Raw genomic sequence first — 23498 nt, 5'->3', positions numbered from 1 at the left:
TCTCGGTGTTGCACCTCTAAGCACTTGCCAAGTGTTGGCATTTTTCTTTTCACAGGTTTGCTGGATGTTCGCAGGACAACTTTTGAAACGAATACATAAATTAAACTCGACAAGAAAACTATATTTGATATATAAAAGAACTATTTTCATAAACATGTTTATTGGAGCTTAAGAAACTGTTTCGTGATATCATTTCGTATTTCTGGGATATCTTTCTACAGTATTTTTTTTTTTCATCGACGGCTGTGGTGTTAAATTCTAATGATATAACTTATTTAGTGATAAATAGGCAAAGATTGAGATCCAATAAAGGTAGTACGATACACATAATTAGGTACGCTTAGTACTTTTGTATCAATTGACTTATAAAGACAAAATAAGTCATGTCGTTATGGTATTCAATTTTCCATACAAACACGGCGACTTTACGATACCTAAGGAGGAAATGCTATTTAACATAACATATAAATATACCTTATTCTATTTCAAGAATATCTCCATATTTCCTACGTTAGGATCGCTCTATTTCTGTGAGCCATCCAAGTGGAAACCAATATTGCGTTGGGATTGAGAAACTTCCCTATAAACGCTGTTTATTATTATTTACTAAGAAAATTAGAGATAGGTTAAATATAGATACAACCTAACACAAACATCACTAGCAATAGGAATATTTGTGTAAATATTCGTAATAGTTGTGAAATTAAACTAGTTAATGTCGAACTTCAACACAGTCATGTAATCGCGAACAGTTCATATTATGATACATTAAGAACACTGTAACACATTCCGAGTGACAAGAACTATCAAGGAAAACAAAGAAAATATAAAAGTTATCTGGTGATGGATAATAATCAGCCTTTAGCCTATTTTAGCTGCAAGTTCATTGTTTATGCTAAATTCTAAATCATACAAAATAAATCCAAAATCTATCAAACCTACACCAACTTTTTTAGAATTTAGTTCTTCTAACAATGACTTAGTATAAATGTAAATTGTTCAGTAGTTTACTAGGAAATTGCAACCATTACGAGTTCTGTGGTTACGTAATAGTGCAATAGACTGGCTAAAGACCAAACAAAGGGTATCTTAGGAACTCGCACTGCAAGTACATTAAACAAGCATTAAAAGTTTATTAGTGTACCCACAAAATATTTATAGCATGGGGTAAAAATAGTCTACCCCTATTTCTGTAAGCCGTCTATGCAAAATTCCATCTTTATGCAAAATTTCTCCCCTGACACCCAATTCTGCGATGCCTTTCAAATATTAATTAAAAAGTAAAATTAAGCTATTCCCCTAGAGGGGTCAGTAGCGATGCTTTATTTTATGTACAATTTAATTAGTAGGTAAATTGTGACTTCACAAGTACAGGTTAGGTATTTTTTCTAGTAAACTTTGAGTAACTATAGCTAACTACAATAAAAAATCGATTGACCTTACAATCGATTGATCAGTAGCTCGTGTGTATAGGTTTAATGAGTGGTCACTGTTTCCATCACCATACGAGCAGATAATATTTTAATTTAAGCGCTTTCGTCCAGCTGTAAAGCATAAGAATATATAATAATAAGCCCCGCAGGGCATCTGAGGCGGATGACGGGGAGTAGCGACCCCGCTGGGCTATATATCCGAGTGCTCCAGGGAGAGTATACTGTCCCTCATCTCCGGCCTGCCGGAGTGAAGCATGACGGGGGATAGGTCTCCCGTCTCTTGGCTTGCCTTCATCGGCCGGTCAGAGTGGAGTCGCTAGAGTAGGGTTAGCAGCCCGCTCGGAGGGTAGGTGCCTCGTGGTAAGTGGCGAGTGGGCCGGTGATGCTGGACCCACAGGGAGCGCGTGATATGCGTTTAAAGTCCGCCGAGGTATCCTCACCCTTCAGCCGCTCATGTACCTGTTGCCCTCTTGTTGCTATCCAGTGACTGATTCCCGAGGGCCCAGTAAGTGAGTTGGCGAGTCTCCACCTGCCATTTTTAGGTGTGCAAACATTGCTAACGGCAGGTGCCATAGTTCCCATAGTCTTCCCATTCCTTGTCCACTAACATCCCATCACAATAGCCCAAGTAGTTTTCCTCCATAGTTAGCAATAGTTTAGCACAGAACCGGGGATTGTCCTTGGGTACATTTCTATAGTGTATACGGGGATAATCGTCGGTTTTGTATCGCCATTTCATTAAAGTTGTCTCAAAAGGGCTTCAGCGTGTTGGCTTCGGCCCCACGTTCGCCTTCCAAAAATCCGGGACTCTGTAGTCCCGTGGTTGGTTAGAGACATCAAAATCTTAATTTTATTTAATACATTTTTTTATGAAACAGAAAACCAAATATTTCATTATTGAAAAGTAATACTGGGTGTTTATTATTTTAGAAAAAATGTTCAGACTGTTCGTCAAACGCTTGTACTACATAACCGCCTGGACACGCCAAAAAGTTCTCTTCCATTTTGATGTTAATTCAGTTCGCCAAACAAGCCGCCCGTATGTCCGCCACGTTATCTCTGATAATGTTGGGAACTCTGCTGTTTTAGGTGATACTTTATCTCACTTTGCAAAAGTTTCGTCAGCCAACAAGATTAAATGCAAAGTTTAAATTAATTCTAGGTTCCTGGAAGATCTAAAGCTTTGATGAGCAACCATTTTGGTTAACTTAATGTCATAATATTATGACAAGGATCTGTGGTATTTACCAGCTATGTAATTCGAGATATTCTTTATTCATTTTCCTCGTGAAACTGCATTTGCCTACCTTTGATATTTATGTGTGTGCACTAAATGCATAAAATCAAAAGTAAACATCATTAACTGTGTTTGCGAAGCTAGTAAAACACGGAGCGCGCAAATTGTTTATTTTGCCGAGTGATTTAAGATTGTGTGTTACCATTACGATATCTATCGCTAATAATATGGCTGGATTGTGGCGCCAACCGATTGAAAAACAGCCCTAAATCCTTTATCAGCGGCGCGCACGCCTGCTCTACCACCCAGCTGGTAAATTTCCATATACTTATCGACACCGCACTTTATTGGAAGCTCCATTGCAAGAACATAAATATTTATGAATTCGTGCTAAAATAATAGTTGCAGAATTATGATAAGCACTGCCAATTTTAACTCAAAATGTTTATTTGATGAAAATGCAAATTTTCAGTCTAACTACAATAAATCTAGTAAGTATATAAAGAAAGGCATTCCATTGTGCTCGTCAGACCAGTCAGCACTTAACAAGCAATTTTCTTATTCGCCATTATTATGCTCGGTTATTATTCTCATTGTTGAAGCGCGTATAAGATTAATAACAGCTATAGTAATGTCAAACACATCACTTGATCTCAACATTAAATTAAAAAGTGAAGAGTACAGAAACAGAAGACGTGCAATTATCAGGAATCCATTAATCACTGTAGCGCTTTCTAGCGCACCCTGCACTACGTAAACTTTACTATATTTCATTCATTATTAAAAGGACTTAAAACAAATTCGTTTGCAACAGAACAAAACAGCCGTAACGAAGACATAATAAAAACAAGTCCTGAAATTGTTTCAGTGTAGTTACTGTGCGCTAATTGAGCACAGTAATGGTTGAATAAATTTGTTTGGACAATAAAGACGCTTAAACTGAACTATGTCCTATTGTTGGGGGTCCAAATTGCTAATTTGACCGCGTAGATTTAATTATGCATGCCGTCCGCCGAGAGGGGGTCATAAAGGAGGGGTGTCACAGGCAGACTTGTTTATAATGTAGCAAGTAATGCGCAATCCAACCCAGCCCCGCCTGCGCCAAGTATTAACTTTTTATTACACTGAACGAACTTTCGCGGTTTACAGCCACGCTGGGAGGGCACGAACGTGTCAAAATTTAAGCGCCTGTTATTTTAAATGCAGCATACATTCATTTTCGGGCCTGTCAGCAATATGGGCCATTGCATTTTTTTAATAAACGATAATACTTTTTTATTACACGATAAGTCCCAGATTATTAAATGCAAAGCTGGACAAAGACTTTATTTACCAAAAAATTGCAACAAATTGTGAACAATGTGCTAACTAAATTACAAACCTTATTCAGGGCTGTGCAACAAACCTGCAGATTTAATCATTGGATAGAGTGACGTCGTTCACTTCAATTCCCTGTGGTATGCATCGGCTGGCCAATAAAACGTTTACAATTAACGTAATATATAGTCAGATTGACACTGGCCGCGGTCCATCGAGATGAGATAGTGTTTGGCAAATTTTAGCCCCTAATTGGTCGTCTGAGCGGGCCGCATCGGAATTGGCAACACGTTTGTATCAATTTCAGGGAAATATGCTCTTTTAGGTGCAAAATACTCTATGGATTTCATGGGGAATAACACTAGTGTGGTCGATTTCATGAATACACTTGATAAGTGTTCATAAAATATCATCATACGTGTTTCTGAAGCAGCTAGCATTCAAATCCTTCATATATGGTAGAATAAGAATATTTGTCAACAAAAGGGGTGCAATCCCATCTTCTAAAGGGAACAGATACTCCTACATCCCTCATTGGTTTTAAAATAATAAGGTATTTGACATTATCAGCTATTAACATTCTTCTATTTCTTAAAGATAAGGAAAACATCGTTATTTAAAATCAGGACAAAAACATCTCCCGATGATTTTCACCCGAAATCGAAATTCAAGCGACCATTAGGGCGTTTATTTTTTATTACCGAACACAAATTGTATGAATATCGGTTCCAATAAATCTGGGTCAAAGAGCAAGATAAAATCGTCGATACTTTGAGATGCAGTATCGTGTTACCATTATCGCGATAACGTTATGAGTAGGTATAGAATGTAGGTTAATAGCTTTCATGTTTGGCGTATAAGTGGCAATACACGCACTCGTTGCCACAAAGTCCAGATTACCGCTATTATCCTTTCCATTTTATATGCAGAATTTACCTACCCTCTAGAAATATCAACCACCGTTGGTGGTGGTGTGGTTTTTACTCTCATTCATTGTAGAATTGAGAACGATGTTTTGCGAAGAAGAAAGAAGAATGGTAGGTACTTGTGAGACCGAATACATCTTGAGATTAGGGCATGAGGATGATAACGATGATAAGTAAGATTAGGGGTGGTCTTGATCAGGAATCATATAGTGACCAATTAATCACGAAGTAACCTACCCTTCATTACATTGGTCTTGAGCATAGAAGACACAAATTATTCTTGGTAGGTAGGTATTCGAAAAGAATTCCTACAGTAGGCAAAATCTGTAATATTTAGTAATCAACAAAATTGTTCAAACAGTTCTCCGTTTCAGTAATTTTGTACTCGTGTACCTACACATGGAAACCGTCTTATAAATTAAGCCTGTTTTGTGTCTCTTACTCGCGTTTGCGAGAATTACAAAATGATCCTATCAAAAACTTTATGCGATTTATACCTTACGTGGGTATTATATAATACGTTGAAAGCTTTTTGTGGTACCTTGAATGTTTTCTGTATGTTCTATTAAATACAAAATTTAATTTATCAGAGCAAGTTATGTGCGACAACAAATAGAGTGGAAATATGGGTAATTGTATTATAATGTAATCAAGTGATGTAAAGAACATATGGAGGTAAGTATTATTAAGATACATAGGTACCTGCTTCGAGACATCATCGCGATCTCAAATTGGGCCATCATGAGTATTATCATCATACAGATTTGTAGAAAAGCTATGTATGTATACTTATGCGATTAATTAACTATTTTCTTAACGTCCCTAGTCGTTGGGACAATATAAGTAATAAAAGGATTATGTTCAAAGCGTTTTCATATTTAATTATGTATTCGTTTTTAATTTTCAACGTGCTTGACTGGGACACGGACGATTTTAATCTAGATACGAAAATCCCAGATGTTGTCAGCAACCAAAGACGAATACTCTGCTAAAATCCCCCAACTTTAAGTGACCGTGTGTACCTTGCTCAACTGTACCCATTTACATACACTGAGGTGTGAGTAAAATGCAACACAAACGTATCTAAAGAAGCTTAACGTCACCTGGAACGTTCCACACTCACCGCACCACAGACAAACACTTTAAGCTGATTATGACGGATACGTCCCACTCGCTAACTCAGATAGCTATAATTATGCAACATCCCCACGCATTCCGAACTACAATTACATTTGTATGTGAAAGGTTTGGGTTACATTGACCACCTCCTAGCTTGGGAGTAAGGGGAAGATACCTACGCCTACAGGTCTTTCCAGTTTAGTTTAGTCGTAGTTTAGTCTTTCCATAGTTTTAAGGCCACGCCAATCCTTTCTAAGTCTCAGACTGAAATTAGGTAACTTTGTATAAATTATTTCATAAAACCCTGAAACTTGTTCACTACCAAACCTTGGATAACTTTTTAGTCTGATATATTCTAATTCTAGACATGGTTTCCAAACATAGGTGCTAAACAAAATTGTAAGTATTACTTATAATACAAGCAGAACGTAAAAATGCCATTAAATTGTTCTATTTGAGCAGTAACATTACACCTTCTCACATTCAGGTCACATATTGTAATTTTAGGGTTGGCAATTTGTATGCAATGGAAGCAAGAGGCTCGTCTAGTCTTGTTTGCAAACTGTATTGCCCTTCCAGCTACCGAGCCGTCCGCGTCCGTCCCTAACAAGTTAATTTAAACTTCCAACGCTTAGCCGACTTAGGTCGATGGAGCTTTATAGTGATATTGTAAACAAACACCCCAGAAATCTTCCATAGAAAATATATAGCACAGTCAGACACATCGAGACCTAAAAATTCCATCTTCGGAAATATTTGTACCTTTTACTTTTTCCACAATAAAATAGGATACTTTAAATCAAGAAGTGTATCTTTTCGTGAAACTTGTCACCAAATGCCCCAAAAGAACTGATATAGCAACAAATATCTTTAGCTAAAAGATACCTACTTGACCTTTGATAACCGCAACATAGAAAATGATCGTAAATGGTATTGCATATTTATTTATTTTTCTTTGAAAGAAAGGTGCGTCGGAATTGGGGTTGTCCTTCCCATGATATCGTATGCCCATGACGCGGGAACTTAATAATAAATTCCTTTGTGCAAAAGGAACAAAAAATTAAAATTCTTTTCGTGTCCCAGGGCCTTCTCCGGCGCAGTTTTGTCATTTTGTTTGGAGGGATCTCGCGTGACATACGCAAATCCCTCTACTGAATATATGCATACAATATATACTACAACGAATACCTAAGTGAGCAATATTAGACACGTTTTCTCATAAATCTTACCATATTCATGGTATGAATGCTCGAAATATAGTACTTTTCATATTTAGTGATGGACAATACGTCTGTCAGATCGCAATATATTACATTTTGTACTTTAATATCACACGTATTTAAACATTTCAAAGGAGCTATCTTGAAAAACAACAACCTTTTATCTAAAAATATATATTTTTCAACATAATATTGCAATCAGAAACAACTTCTATTAAACTTTAGAATTTTTTATTACAAACTAAAAACGGAAGATACCTATAACAGAAAATTAGCAACAAGCGTTTCATCACAATTGGTCATACCTAGACAAAAATAAAATAAAAACAGTATATAAGTATTTCCAACTTTTAATTTTACCGTCAAATCCATAACAAACTGTAATTCTACTAATGATGGGTAACTACAATGCTAATTAATTTCATGTAAAGTTTTGACGTTGGCCGTCGGCTAAAGTTTCGAGTTTTCTGATATACCGGTAATGTTCAACGTAACATTAACGTATGCCGAATGGCTGCAACGCTTTGATAAGAAGCTTCAACTTTAGACCAAAATAACAATGCGCACGAAGTCTTCGAACTTCAATATAAAGAAAATCAGTCGGTATTAGCTACTTACCTACTTTATTTGTCTTCCAAGAGCTAAGGCTTAACCCGTCATATACAATAAAATAACAAGATATTGGATAAATAAACAATTTTTAAAATGAGAAAAACCAAAAGGAAAACTCGTATATAAACTATGATTAAGATTTAGGATGATACAATAAAATGAAGGAAAAGAAAAATCTATAAACTTAAATAAAGTAAAATAATCCTAAACATGGTATTCAGCGAGATAATTTGTAGTTTAAAAGCATGGATCAGTAAACAAACGAATACTACCGAACGCATTATATTCACATAGTCTCTCGATTGTACCACACCTCTGTCATTATGCCGACGACGGGACATGGACCGAAGATTTGTCCCCACGCGCTGTTTTTGAAGAAATCGTACACAGACATGCGATTCCAAGTAAGACCTCCATTTGTTTACTTCTCCTTGTTTTAAAGCCTGCAAATCATTCTTCGAAGAAGTAATATCGGACGTGTTTAGAAGCGGGGTCGAAGAATTCGTCGTGCGGGAGGTCGAGGGCTGAGAGTACTGTGCCGAAGTAATGTCTGGTGAAGTGCAAGGTGTCTTGCGGACGTAGCAAGAGGATTGCTTGGAGGTAATCGCGCACAGTGCCCGTGAGGGTCCCACTCTCGGTGACGTAACGACCTCCTTCCGATACACGGGTGTTCTGCAAACAGAATTAGACGAATTCTGCACAATTATATTAATAATCTGTGTGTTAAAAATAATTTATATGTAAAACAGCGTCATCAAAATAATAACTTGATCAACATCGTGCCTGATTTCCCCGAGGGCTGAGGGCAGTAATATGTGGACCCTATTTGTATATTCGGAGATTCGCAGCTATTTTTGCAATAAAAGAATACTAATCCACACTCGAAACTAATATGGCGAACCGAACACCAAACCTCATGCTTCTACATATTCGACCATTTTATATTTTAGCAGTTACGAGTTTTAATTTAAAACAATTGTTTATTGAAGACAAAAATTTCATCAGTAAGCATTTAAAATACACTTTTCAGGATTAGCCTCGTGGCGACCACATGTTTCAAGCCGTTGCTAAAGGATTACAGTTTAAAAACCGTCTGTAGCATTCACTTGAGTGGACTTAACTCCGCGAGTTGTCGTCAAAACAAAAAGTTCGTCTTACTTCAAACCTTATTGCTAAGAATAAAGTATTTACAGAATTGTCTTTCGAGTTAGACGAGCTGCAGCACAGCAGGATAATAATGAGCAGCTACATCTATTGTCACAACCCCGTTCTATATGTTGCTTTAACTTTGTAATCTTCAGGAAACACCAAACATACACCCCAAAATTTGTGCTACTCGAGAGGATTTTGTTGCATACTATCATGACAACGAGGTTATAAAGCAGACTTTAATTAGAATAAAAACATAAAGAATGAAATACTATTATAATAATATACCTTGTAGTCCAGAAAATCGGACATAAGTTGTAGATCATCGCGCCAAGCATCGCGCAATGGCTCATGTTGTTCAATCTCGTCTCTTTCAGGGATCACTCGCAGCAGTGGATTTATATGCAACATGTAACAATTGTCCGCCCACTCGTGACTAACAGTGTAACCTTAAATATAAATGAATACAATCATAGTTATTCTGTAAGACTGATTTCATAAAGACGTCTATCATTCGATAAATGGCTATAGCACGACTGTTAATCGACTTAGATTACCTACATTAGGACATGAGGCTGCGCAAACTTGTGGTTGCTTCAGCATGTTTCGGGGAACTTAATTATGTACGATAGGATTACCTATCACACAGTATCACATAGTGTTCGGGGACAATAAACTATAAAACAATTAAGTATATTCTTCTTTTTAATTCCTATACGGAAACTATCCATCATACACAATATAATTATTAAAATTACCTCTAAGAGTAAGTATAGTCAGAGTCTGATGCACATATCCAGAAGGTTCTATAATGTGCCGTTCAACTTTGACCACAAAGAACGGCGTGCCATTCACTACCCCTTGACTTACACCTTGAGAAACCTAAAGAAATGATTTATTAGCAAATTATTTCCGTATATGAATCCGTAAAAAACTATACGGTGAATAATTACCTACCGACCTTATTGGAAAGCAATAGATATCTCCGATTTAACCCAATACCTAACCCAACAGTCGTAAATCAACAATTTAGTAAAATCGTTTAATAATGCAGGTAGATTACTAGTCCAACAAGAAATTTTCATTAGTCAACCCAAATTGCTAAAACTAACATGATATCTCTCTAGTTAGTTCGTGAATTAGTTATATTCGCCTACTAGTATCCTGATAAGATCTAAGTATAATTGGCTCTGTCGTTTTGTTAGCAGAATAACCATAGATTAAAGATCTAATTTAGTTTTAGGGAGTGCAAATGTTTCAGAAAAAAATCACTGAGGATTCTCTTAAAGTCAGATGCAAGTTCATAAGCTCTTCTTTCTACAAAAGTGTTTACCATTACTTACATAAATACTCTCACAAATAGTGCCATCCATCATGACAGTATCAGTTTTGATTTGTCCTTTGAACCGTCGAAGTGCGATGTAGCGTAGAAGCACAATGTTAGACCCTTCTAGAAGGAAGTTGTGAGCCTTGTCGAAAGAGTGATAGAACCGCTTTACAACATGCCTGTCACCGCAAATGCGAGTTACTTTGTTATAGTAACCGCTCTCGCAGATAGCCGTGTAACTGCGCCGCTCCTTAGTCAAGTCTTTCTTTGTTATATGTCTGAGATAATGAAATTAAATGTTGTTTTACTAATAAATTGGCTTGTTAATATTTTAAGCGAAAGCCTGCTACAACAATCTTAAATAACTTACTCGAGTCTATTCTCCTCCATCGTATGCAAGTTACAATCCAGAATACTAACAAGCTTCGAGCCTGTTTTTGCACCTTCCTTTGACGAATACGAGACAATTTGAACTAAGAGCTTATCTTTGTCCTCGCCGAGAGTTTCAACACATATACTGATTCCTTAAAAAATATATTATTCGCATTGTAGTGAGGACTGCAGAACGTATGAATTTGTCAATTTTTAAGTCCGCATCATACCTCATACCTATCATCACAGGTAACTTGAGAAAGGGGGAAAAATAGGATTCTACGGAGAACTCAAATTATTGAGACATATCTAACCTAAGTACTCTTAAAACTGTCCTTGCAAAACAACTCTGCAAACCTACATTTGTGTCAATTTAATGATTGCTAGTAGATATTTACCACCAACAGCACTACAGCAATCCAAAGAAGGTCTCCTTGGTTTCTTTTCAAACGGAGGAGCTTTCACACCATGAATAGGGCACTCATCGGATTTGGCATCTGAACCATGAAGGCCTTGTATCATAAACTTCTCTGTTGTCAACTTTTTATCTTCAATTGCCGGCATATCATGTTTTCCATAAGCGTAATCGAAATATGTATGTCGAGGATCAATTTCGTGGCACCAACGATAGCCTTCTTTACCCGCGCGAACTTTTTTAATTTTTTTCATTGATTGCTCAGTGCATCTGCAAGTGCAAATTAACTCTGATATTCCCTTTTTGGGTGTTTTTAAACAAACGCATTCATCAAGTTTTACAGGAGAAGTATCACAAATGCACGGATTTGTACAATCGCAGGTAGTGAAGCACTTGCAATGTTCTGGGTTATTGCAAGTACAAATTTTTACTGGAAAGCATTTGCAAACACCACCAATACTTTCCTCAGCGCAAGTACATTTTTTCGGTGCATCACAACTGCAAATTGATTTGTTTTCATCAGCTCTACAGGGAATATCTTCGAACTCTTCTGGTTCGCACACACAAGTACGTTGTATACCACAAATACATTCGGCCAGGCAAATACAATCTTTTCCTTTAAGGCAGTAGCACAATTCTTTCGGCGGTGGCTTTTGGCATTCACAAGGTTCTTCCGCACCTACTGTTTCACCTGTTTTTCTGACAGCTCCAGCTTCACTACTGACAAAGCTAGCTTCTCCTTCAGCCCCATAGCTTTCCTCTTCAACTGTTTCATATTTCGGTTTTCCTTCCTTAGTAAACTTAGGCTTACGTTTACATTTACAGATAGGGCAAGGACTCCTATCTGGATCGCAAATACACGGTTTCTCTACTTTGGCACAAGTGCATATTGGCAATATTTTCCCGTCAGGATCACAGACACACACGTTGCTACCTTTACATTTACAAGTAACTTCAGGGTATCCTGGAGCACAAACGCATATTTCTTTTAACTCTGCGCAGGTACATGTAGCCTTACTTTTGGCTCCACACTGGCACGGCACTTTCATATAACATGGACATTCGCCTGTTTTATCTTTTTTGCAAGTACAATATATTAGTGCTTTTGCTGCCTGATTTATTTTTGGCATTCCGTCAACCACGACTATACTTGTTTTACTATTTACCGGCGGAGGAGGTTTACTACAATCAGGGAAAAAGTAAAAATGAAATTCGTCATCATCTTCTTCCTCCTCTGCTTCTTGAGATTCCTCTGGAACATAATCTTTTACTTCAAACGCAGTATCCTCCTTCACTTCCTCTGACACCGTTGGTTCGGTAGTGTCTTCGCATGACCACTCTGATTCAGATTCCTCTCCTTCTAGGTCTCCCTCATAATGCCCACAGCTAATAATCAATGTTTCCCCAAAACAAATTTCCTTTTTGATAGCTTGGTCTGAAAGGGAAAGCAATCGCCTATCGTTATAAAAATAGCAAGGGAACGGTCACCAATTATAGTGCTCTTGGTAATCATATTTCCTTACTACTACCTACTTTCTTACAAAAAAAGGTACCTACCTGCTACCTACTAATAAGTTTAACGACGAATAATATTATTTTCATTTTAAATAATCAGCTCACCTTTCCACAAGCTTGATTAGCTTCAAGGCCATAGGAATAAATTTTGTTGCAGATGGACAGAGATGTTTATGAGGCACATAAATGTTTACTTACCTATTTCAAATGGTAATTGTTTTGATAAATCTATAAGGGAGACGGGAGCTTCCATATCCATTTTGCAAATATTGAATTAACGGAAATATTTTTTGACGTTAAACCATTATGTTTATTTTATTTTTCTAAAAGCAATTATATCATTAGTACCAAAGAGGCAGAGACCTTGTCTGTCCTTATTTAACTCCACACAAAACCACTGACCTCTATATTTACACACTGGACCGGCTGTTCCGTACGTTTGACAGCAATTTTTTTGTGCCCATTTGAAGCGCCAATATCGTCTAAGCGAGTGTCCACAGAACTAATTTTGACGTATAATTTCAAATGGCTGTGAGAGACGTGTTTGTTCATTGGTTCACTGTAAAATAATTTTAGTACCACGAACACTCGCTACGTCTAACAGCGCCAAAATGGCGATTATCAAACGGGCACAAAAGCACGTTGACAACAGCCTGTCCAGTGGTAAATATAGAGGTCAGTGACACAAAACACAACTAAAGATTATAAAACAGGTTTAAGTAATATAATGAAACAACAGTCGGGAAATCCGCTTGGTAGAACACATATCCTATCGAGCCGACAAGTTTCATTTATTAGGCGCAATAAATTGTATTTATTTATCAATAAAAAAGTACAAATTATATTCTTACATGGAGGCTTAGAGAGTGCTTTTTTTTATTCTATTCTCTTTGCGTTTGCAAATCGTCTACATTCCGAAAACTGTACGTTCCGTTTCACATTTTATCTCAGTCATGTAGTTATTATTTATACACTTTTAATTTTTTGGAAAGTACAGCGTATGTAAGATGCAAAAATACTATAAAAGAAAAAAAATAATAAAATATTTTTTGTTGGCATAAAACACAATGTATCAGATTTTTGTGTATTCCAATACTGCGTAACACAGAACGACCGAACGATCGACTTGACAGATGATGTGGCCTCACGTCTAGCGAATTTTTTAAGAAATATTAATATAGAATTATTAGAATGCGAAAATGATTGTGTTAAAACTTATTTTATTTACGTTATTTATCTCAGTGTCACAATGCAGGACTCCTGACAAAGTATATTGTGTTAACAAAGAATGCAACGGTAAGACACTAATACATTACAACGTCAGTTTTCGGAAGATAACTTTCTAACAACATATTTGTTACTCTTCCAGAACCTATATCTAAAGCGAGAACCTTGCTGGGTTATAATAGTGCTGATCCGGACCTAATATCTTTTCGCGGTAACAGTGAAGCTATCGTTTACATGAAATCAGCTGGTACCAATGAAGACTTATGGTTTGTGGACATCAATGGAATAGCTGGCCTCGTTCCCACCAAGTTTTTAAGAGAAACTAAGATTATAGGAAAGAACCTACAAGTTGTTGCTTTTGAGTCTGTGATAAAGGATGAAGTTAAGCCTGCCAAGGTTCAACAAGCTCATGAAGTTTTTGAAGGCACAACAATATACACCACAGAAGCATCTGTCAGTGCCGAACAGCAGGATTCTGCTACTGATTCGCCGAAAACTGTCTCCAATGAGGATCTTACACCATCGCTGAACAGTGCAATAGAAACACCAAATGAAAATGTAGATGATAATGTTCCTAATGATAGTAACGAAGCAAATGTCAGTATTGAAAATGAGTCAAATTCAATTGAAAATTCAGAACCACCAAATGATGAGTCTACTACAACTGCTTCACCAGAAATAGCTGAACAAACTGAAGCATCTAATATTTCTAACGATTTAAATGAAAAAGTTGAGTCTACTCCGGAAACTGTAACTGAGTCTGTTCAAGAACATACAAGCAGTGAGCAGTTTGAATTGCAAACTGAAAATTCTAAAGAAATACCACCAGAAACAGTCCCATCACCAAACTTGTTAGCTACTGGCAGTCAAGGTTCTTTGAACAGTGAGTCTATCATTGAAGTGCCTGAGAAACAAAACTTCTTGCAAGACACACTAACTGAACCTGATCAGAATGACAGCAAAGAACAAAATACGTCCCTGAATAATAACTTGGAAAATGTACAAGTGCCTCTAGACTCTTCAGCTGAGACAAATGTTATGCCTAATGGTAATTCTTTAAATGACAATGTTGCACTCCCAAGTGAGGAACCTGTAGAAAGTCAAACAAAAGAACCTGAGAGCTTGACTACTGAATCACCCACTAGCGCTTCAACTGAACCTATCATAAATCCTAATAGTGAACCAGTTGTACCTGCTGTAAATGAACCTGTAGTGCTTGATGTAAATGAGCCTGTAGTACCTCCAGCATATGAACCTATAGCACCTCCTGCAAATGACCCTGTAGTGCCTCCCATATATGAACCCTTAGCCCCTATCCAACAGCAAGTTCTACCACCAATATTTTCCAACATTAACGTAGATATTCACAACAAACCCCAAGTGCAAAGTGAAGAATCTAATGAAAATACTGCTTCTACGGTGGCAGACACAATTGAAATGATTCCTGCATCGATGGAAACATTGACAACACTTGATCCTGTTCCAGAACCTTCAACTGAGTCACCACTACCTGTAGATCCAGAAATAAAGCTACCAACAACGACAGAGACGATACCTGCCACATTCTCTGAAGTGCCTTCAACTGTGCCAACCCCTGATACGATTCCGCCATTAGTGAGTGTAGAAGCTCCACCTACAACAGAAATCCCAACACCAGACGTGCCCCAACAGGACTTGTTTGCCACCACTCCTGCACCATACAATTCTGAGGAGTCTAGCCAAAGCTCTGAAGTACCAGAATTCATTACAACTGAGGCGAATGCTTATGAAAGTGTGGAAGATATTATCTCTTCCTTGCCTGATCCTGTAGAAGATATTAACAGTGCATCAACTGAAGCTCCAGTACAAGATGACAATACTGAAGGCTTTTTTTCAAATATGTACTCAACTGTAGCCAACATATGGCCATCCTCAACTGAGTCGCCAGAACCTCTATACAATACAGAATACCCAACATATGAGACTGAAAAAGCGGATGGCGATGAAGGATTCTCTTTCATGAAATATTTTATGTCAATGTATTATTCAGTAATGGGGGTTAGTGAGGAGTCCAAAGCGTTATTTCCATCAGTTGGTAAGTTAATTCTAGATAATATACCTAGTCTAGTTTCAATTATTCAGTCAATGTTCCAATTCTTTCTACATAGCAAGCCAATTTTAATGTTATGTCAACGTGTAGCAGAGTGTGAATAATCACAAACAATATGAAATCATTATTACAGAGAAAGACCTAGTGAAATGATTTCATTTCAAAACATTTCATTTGTTAACATAACATCAATGTTTTCAGAACATGCTTCCGAACAGTGAATGGTTACTCATACAGTTGCCTATACGTAATCTAGATCTGATAATGTTTTATCATAGTGGTTATAGTAAGTGTAGGATGTTAAAAGATACAAGTTTCTGTCATTGAGCACAACAGGAATCTGAAGTAGGTTTATCTTTAACTGTAATATCACTAAGGAAAAATGTGTGTATAATTTATTCACTGTCATACATTTACATAATTGTCTATCAAGTTTTTGAGATTTTGACATTGGCCCAACAGATATAAAATCTGTCTTATTAATACAAAATGCTTAGCAATCACAAGTACGTTAATTAATTGTTAAGAATTAAAAATGCATTTTTTTATTAATTCAACTACTGATTAGAAATTCTCTAGTCATCATGAGTACACAGTTATCATAAATGTTTATCAATAAAAATCTCAATTTCAGGGGAAACATGCTTCAGTGATGAGTACTGCGATGGCACTTCACATGATGGCAGTAACCGTCTGCTAACATTCCTTCTGACCACGGCCAGTTCAGTCCTACTGTTCACTCTGGGTTACTACTACATAGACAATAGGAGACAGGATGGAAGACTTATAGGAACTATCAATTCATTGCAACGGGATTTACTTTTCACCACTAAGGTGAGTTGTGCCATTGAAGTCTTATTATAAATAGATTTTTCAGCGTTAAGGCCAATACATGCAAATTGAGAACCTTTTTTTAAGACAGTTGAGTTACTAGGAGTCTCCAAAATAATACTGATTAAAATAAATTAGTATATTATTAATAAAATTAGTATATTAGTAATTATTCAGGTATTTAACCAAACCTTGACCGTTGCTGTTCAATTAAATTTTCTGGATAATTTGACCATAATGACTCATATTATTTATTATTGCTTCTATGATATAACTAACTTCCATATTACTTTGCAGGAGTGTGAGATCCTCAAAGAGGAACTTGCAACTACTAAAAGCAAGTTAGCTGGCATAGAAGACAGCTCATTCGGCATGGACGACATGGTACAATCTCTGAAGGAAGAAATCAATGAGTTAAAGGCCACAAACGATAGACTACGGAATTCCTTAGATGATAACGAGAAGTTGCTCAGGGTATCGGAGAATACTGCCGGGGAGTTGCAGAATACCTTGAGTGAAGTGGAGAATACTCTTAGTGAGCTCTTGGCGGAGAGAGCTAACTTTGAAGAGCAAATTGTGGAATTGAATGGTAAGTTTACCAGTTCCAAATGGAAGATGTTTTTTTTTTATAACTATAGCATCTATATTCTTGGACAAATCTCTGTCACTCATTACACTACACATCACCAAAATTGTAATAACATTACAAGTAAACAGGTCAAGGTTTGTTTCTACATTTACAAAAGTCAGCATGACAATATGAAACAAAGGTTGAATTGTAATTATCTACATTATTCTATACTGATTATTTTGAGATTGGAGATTTACTTGCCAGTTAATTAGCTCATACAATTTAATAATTCCAAATGTACAATTGCACATTAGAATAGATTTGATCTGCTCATCTCCATATCATTTAAAATAAATCTAAATATGAGGGATAATTCGTGTTTTTTACTTTTTTGTTTTGCTGAATCCATGTTGTTTATATATTCCAGGTAAAATTCAAGCGTTTGAAGAGGAATTAATATCCGTAAGCCGTGAGCGAGACAACTTCCAACTCAAGTATGTCTCGGCTGAATCCACATTAGAAGAATTCAAAAAACAAAAGAAACAATTCGAAGAAATCAACCAGCAGTTATCAGAATCTAAAAACACAATAGAATTACAGAAACATGAGGTTGAAGCCCTAAAGGTATGTAACCTTTACCAAAGTCTCTTAACTCTATTAGTCTATTCTATCAGTCTGTTAATTTGCTTATTAAATATATAATTTTTATATAAGCCCCATACAAGTTATGTAACAGTCAAAATATTGGCAAAGGTCGTTAGAAATTAGCTATTTTATACCAAAGCCTTAAGTATAATATAACTGTAGAAAGCCGTGAAAGTAAGACTGTTATCACTGGTGGTGTATTTTTGCTACTACTACAATAAGAGAGTCCTAGACTCGCGCTTGACCGGTTTTTATTTCTGTGGATCACTAACATTCCTTTACAATTCAATGTGTATTTTCAGGATGCTATAAAAGAATTGAAGAATGGAACATCAGCAGACGTGGATGTCACATCTTTCCTAGACCATACTGAAATCAAAGCTAAACTGTCCAAAGCATTGCAAGAGAAAACCTCATTTGAGAGCAAGTATGAGGTAAGATACTATTATTATGGTATATTTTGTATATTTTTGCTAGAATAGTTCCTATTCCTATTATTCCTAATGTGCCTGTTCAATATAAATTCATTTTTTTCATCTACACTAATATCATTAAGAGGAAAGATTTGTTTGTTTGTTTGTTATGAATAGGCTCCGAAACTTGTTGACCAATTTGAAAAATTATCCAGGTCCATTATCCCAGGTGAACATAGGCTATATTTTATACTGGACTAGGCTGAATTGGAATTGTACACTGATTTAAAAACGAATAAAAAAGCTATTGTAATTTTCATATTTTTGTCCTTCATGTTTCTTTATTCTTATAAAAAAAGTGACTTATCGATTAGCTGTTTAATTCTAATAATAATACTTTACAGACTGAACTCAAAGAAAGGACCCGTCTCTCCGAAGAACTGAAGGCTTCACAAGAGACATTAGCCACTATGAGTCAGAGTGCTAGTGAAGCGCTCACCAGGCTTGAGGTCTTAGGCAAATATTTCCAAGAGAGGGAAGGGGAATTACTCAAGTAAGTACACTTATATATTTTTTTTTTCTCATATAAGTTATTTATTTAAAAACCATATTTACAAATATTTACATTTAAATTAAACACTGGTCTAGTAAAAAACCTAACACTAAAGTTAAATAATTGTGATATACCTATTTAATTTTAAATGTACTTATTGCATATTAATTTTTTATTCATTGCTTACAGAGAGCTTAGCGCCAAAGAATCGTTATGGCTGAGCAAGCAAGGCGAGTCAGCTAGCACGGTTGAAAAGATTGAACTTCTACAGCAAGAAGTACAGAGATATAAGTGAGTATATTAATGTCTTTTACTATGCTAATTTAATATTTTTGGAGACAAAACTTATTATTTTGTAAAATATGTTATGTACTTACTTTATTTTCAGAGTTTTATATATTTTTAACTAAATTATTTGCAACTAAATATAAATCCCATGAAAAGAAATAAAAAAAAAGACTAATCTTTCAAGTTGTTTCCTTAAAACTGCAAATCCAAAACCATAGTTGGTATTTTCTTTTTTCTCCATAGTAAATAATCCAACATATTTCCTACAATTACAGAGAGAAATGCGACGCGCTAACACTAGAACTAGCAGAACAGGAATCATCCCGACGCAGCGCACTCAGCGAGGTCGAGGCGCGGGCACATGCCGCGTGGCTGGAAGCACGTGCGGCTAAGCGTGACGCCGACGCGGCGCGGGACGACGCGGCGGCGTTGCGTCGCAAGCTCGCCGCGCTCACTGCTGCCGACGGCGCCGTGTCGCCGCATCACAGTACGTATATACATTGACGACTGCCTCTTTGGTCTAGTGATCGCAAGCGCGGCTGCTGTGCTTGAGGTCTCGAGTTCGATTCCCGGGTCGGGCCGAAATCGCTTTGTGGGTTTTCTTAAACCTTCACAAAGCAGCCCGTAGTCTGGAAGTTGGTGATTGATTCACCCGTGCATCGGAGAGCACGTAAATTTCGGTCTTGCGCCTGATCTCTTTCCGGTCGTGTGGGATTGCCATCCCATCGGGCGCAGAGAGTGAAGGAATAGGGAGTGCACCTGTGTCTGCGCAAATGCTCGTGCACTATAATATGTCCTGCGCAGCTGGCTGATCTCCTTAAGTGAGAACAGCCGCCGTGGCCGTAATCGGCCGTGGACGCCATTATACATTACTTTCGGCCAAGTGTAAAAACACGTACGGTTACCTAAGTGTGAAGCCTACACGGCCAGAGACTACATCCCCGCGCTGCACTTTAAATTCCCCTCGCTGAAGGCCGAATCATCATAGAATAACATTGTCATAGAATAAGCTGCTTCCAGAGGCTGCAGCCTTTGAAGTATGAAAATGATCTAGCAAATAATATCTTAACTTCCATACATTGTAATGAATGCGATTTAATTTTGAACTAAATTAATTTACCGATCCAAAGACAGCAACTTTAACCATCACAAGTGTTGATCCAATAGGGGGGTACTTAAAGCCTAAAATAAACTCTTCAGTCGCTGTGTAATATAATACCTTCAATTTTTGTGTTATAAACACTGTCAATTCATTTTCAGAAGTGTCTTCCCCGTTGGATACGGTAGAGAACGCGGTATTACCGCCGCCACTGCCGCCGATGTTCTTACCACCACCGCTGCTGCCTCCGCTCCCGCGCCCGCCGCCGCTCGGCAGGCTGCCCTCACCGCATCCACCTAGGTAACAAATAAATCTCTTATAATTTGAAAGTAACTGTACTGTTCTGAAACAATGTACTACGTTATTATTTTTATTTTGATATGTATAAGTGATCTATTTATTTCTCGGTTTGATTGATTGTCCCTGGCATAAATTACGTAATTTGGATTTTTTTCCTTTGTCGACCTGTACAACTATTAGAGACGGCACATGAACTTACTCAATCTGTCAAATTTCTTCAAAATATTTTCAACCTTATCACAATAGTGGAAGATTAATATTCGATTGGTAAAATTTGACACATTCGGATAGGTGGAAATGCTCTCGTCTGTACTTAACTCCTACTTATATAGCGACATCTACACTTCAATAATCTTCTTTCCACAGATACAGTGACAGGCGCTACTCGCCCGACAGCCGGTACTCGCCGGAGAGTCGCTACTCGCCCGACAGCCGCTACTCGCCCGAGACAGTGCGGTACTCGCCCGACAGCCGCTACTCGCCGCGATCCCGCCGCTCGCCCTACTCGCCCCGCTCCCGGCGGCGATCGAGGTCTAGGGAAAGGTAAGCTATGAATAGATATGATATGTAAATATGAACTAGAGTAGATATCCTACCACTGTCGGTGCTCGCCACCATCGCTGCGAGGTCCATTCCGTCGCATGCCATGCCCAATCTAACGGGTACACTTTGATAGATTGTAATGAACCAAAAAATAATACCACCTAAAGCCTCTGACCCTACCGCTTGGCATTAGAAACTCGAAGCGTCAACGCCAGTACAGGATAGGGCCTAATGTTATTTTGGGATTTTAAATTTTAGGCTGACATAATATTTTTTTATACAAAAGTCATGTCAGAAATCTCTTTAAGGTAAAAATAAATAAATCAAATGATCATGATGACATTTCATGTTAGGTATGACGACAGTCGTGCCACCCGATCTAGGAATGGGCCTGCGCCGCCTCTAGACACGGAAACTGAATACAACTCAGACAGCCCTACGAGGCAGCCGCGGAGACGAGGCCGATACTCAAGACATTCAGGTACATAATACTCCTTTTATATTCTACTCATTGGTCAGAAGTATGTTTTGTTCTTTTATGGCTATGGTCTACTTTTAAGTACCCAGTTTAAACAAAAGAAAACACTTTTAATTCCCTGTCCCAAAAAAAGATAATTCTGTGTAATCCGAACATCAGCAGGTCATTTTAGTTTCCGGAAATAATTTTTATTTTGTTTTTTAATAACAGCAGAACAACCCAGGTAATCGATTTAAAATAAATATTTGCAACGAGTTTATTTAATTTAATTTGTAAAATATATTTTATTTACATAAATTTTACCTCAATTCAAATATAATCTGCCTGTTTTTGTTCGCAGGGCCTAGCTCCGGTTCGGGTTGTTCATCAGAATCGGATAAATGAAACACTCTCATGGTCTCAATAGGTTATATAACCAAGATCTACATTATGAATATGTTGAGATGATGCCAAATTGGTTACGGTGATTCACGAATGTATTAGTTGTGAAAATAAACATTTTATAGCTTATGACGTGCGTTAAAATCTACAGCATAAGGGTAGTTTTCATTCGGTTTTATTCGGTTCTATATTCCTTATTTTTCCAAAAACAATGTATGGAAATGAAAGAGAAAACAATGACTCAGAAAAGATTGCAATTTATTCCAAATTGTCTGTGATCACAGTGTAGCTCTCCTTATGAAATATTTGGGGCTAGTAAAAAGTTTTTAATTAACATTTCAGAGGTCCACGTTGATAGGAATTGCAGTTCTTAATTAAAAGTTTTTGACATGTAGCAACTATTTGAAAACATTCGAGTATTTTCCTGTATATTTGCACTGTAATACCTTACATTAGAAACTAGGTAAAAACATTATCGAGACTGGGTTAGGTGCACGTTCTATCATAATAGATTTTTCTGTTTGCGCCACTCAGTGAAACGGTTCTACGTATAATAAATATTTGAGCTACATTATACCTGGAAAGACTGCTTAAATATTGGATTAGGAAATAATACTTGTGTACGGTACATAAATAAGTCTTCGTGTCCTAAATTCCATAAGTCTTTGGTGTTGCCAGCTTGAATTTTACGATTATTTACATAGAGTGAGTTTTTTTTTTTTTTTAGAAAATAATAAAAGTTTAAAATCGCTAGCGTGCGTGTCGATTCTAAGCATTTCTAACGCCTAGTCATGCGGTAAACTCTCTCTATGTAAACGGGGCTTCTGACAGAAAAAAATATAATACATTGTTCAGCCATACATAGCTGGATGTGGAGTGTTCTGCAGTCACACATGGTATATAATGTAAATAAAATACTCGAACCACCAAATAATGTTACAAAATACTATTCTGTTTATTTTCTACAGTATTTCCAATTTTGGTGCTGCTATTTTTTATAGTAGTCAACAATATCTTTATCGAATTTATCTGTTTGGATGCCATTTCGTTATGCATTTAAAATTCCATGAACCAAAGTGTTTAACTGTTCTTTTCTCTTGTACCTGATTTTCTTTCACATTCAATAATCAATCATTTCTGTCACTAAAAATTGTGTGTTCCTAACGTTAAAATTATATCGTTATTTTTATTTCTTACCGAATTCGAATGTACTTACAGTTCACATTGTATGCCTTTCACTGTTAACTAATAATAGTTGCCACCTAATAAAATAGCAATAAAATAGTATTGTAATAACAATAGTGATCCGTCATAAGAATTGCAATCTTTAATTTATTGAACATGTTGTTTTATTAGTCAGTTAATTGTATTATAATTATTAGATACGATTTTAAAATAAATAATTTTATCATGAAACAGCTTTTGTATTGTCAAACCC

The 23498-nt window shown here is 36.8% G+C and overlaps 2 protein-coding genes across 3 annotated transcripts; one reads left to right on the top strand and one right to left on the bottom strand.

Moving 5' to 3' along the window:
- Positions 1 to 7462: 7462 nt before the first annotated feature.
- On the bottom strand, positions 7463 to 12967 carry LOC110370751 (uncharacterized). Its single transcript, XM_021326680.3, has 7 exons — positions 12841 to 12967; positions 11111 to 12562; positions 10711 to 10864; positions 10357 to 10618; positions 9772 to 9895; positions 9302 to 9462; positions 7463 to 8536 (listed from the first exon to the last, which is right to left on the bottom strand). Exons 1-7 carry the CDS (start codon positions 12899 to 12901, stop codon positions 8315 to 8317), a joined length of 2436 nt encoding a protein of 811 aa, XP_021182355.2. The 5' UTR covers positions 12902 to 12967; the 3' UTR covers positions 7463 to 8314.
- Positions 12968 to 13735: 768 nt separating this feature from the next.
- Tango1 (Transport and Golgi organization 1) lies at positions 13736 to 23476 on the top strand. 2 transcript variants are annotated; one of them, XM_064037644.1, is made up of 14 exons: positions 13736 to 13938; positions 14012 to 14917; positions 15356 to 15943; positions 16593 to 16792; positions 17087 to 17378; positions 17788 to 17984; positions 18308 to 18439; positions 18823 to 18971; positions 19161 to 19262; positions 19535 to 19746; positions 20520 to 20658; positions 21025 to 21201; positions 21555 to 21682; positions 22020 to 23476. In XM_064037644.1, exons 1-14 carry the CDS (start codon positions 13842 to 13844, stop codon positions 22061 to 22063), a joined length of 3363 nt encoding a protein of 1120 aa, XP_063893714.1. In that variant the 5' UTR covers positions 13736 to 13841; the 3' UTR covers positions 22064 to 23476. The 2 variants fall into 2 exon arrangements, with proteins under 2 accessions (XP_063893714.1, XP_063893713.1); XM_064037643.1 differs by having other exon boundaries at positions 14012 to 15943.
- The last annotated feature ends 22 nt before the right edge of the window (positions 23477 to 23498 follow it).

This window comes from Helicoverpa armigera, chromosome 13 (genome assembly GCF_030705265.1).
Source record: "Helicoverpa armigera isolate CAAS_96S chromosome 13, ASM3070526v1, whole genome shotgun sequence".
Taxonomy (NCBI): domain Eukaryota; kingdom Metazoa; phylum Arthropoda; class Insecta; order Lepidoptera; family Noctuidae; genus Helicoverpa; species Helicoverpa armigera.
This window is presented reverse-complemented; position numbering and strand designations above follow the sequence as displayed.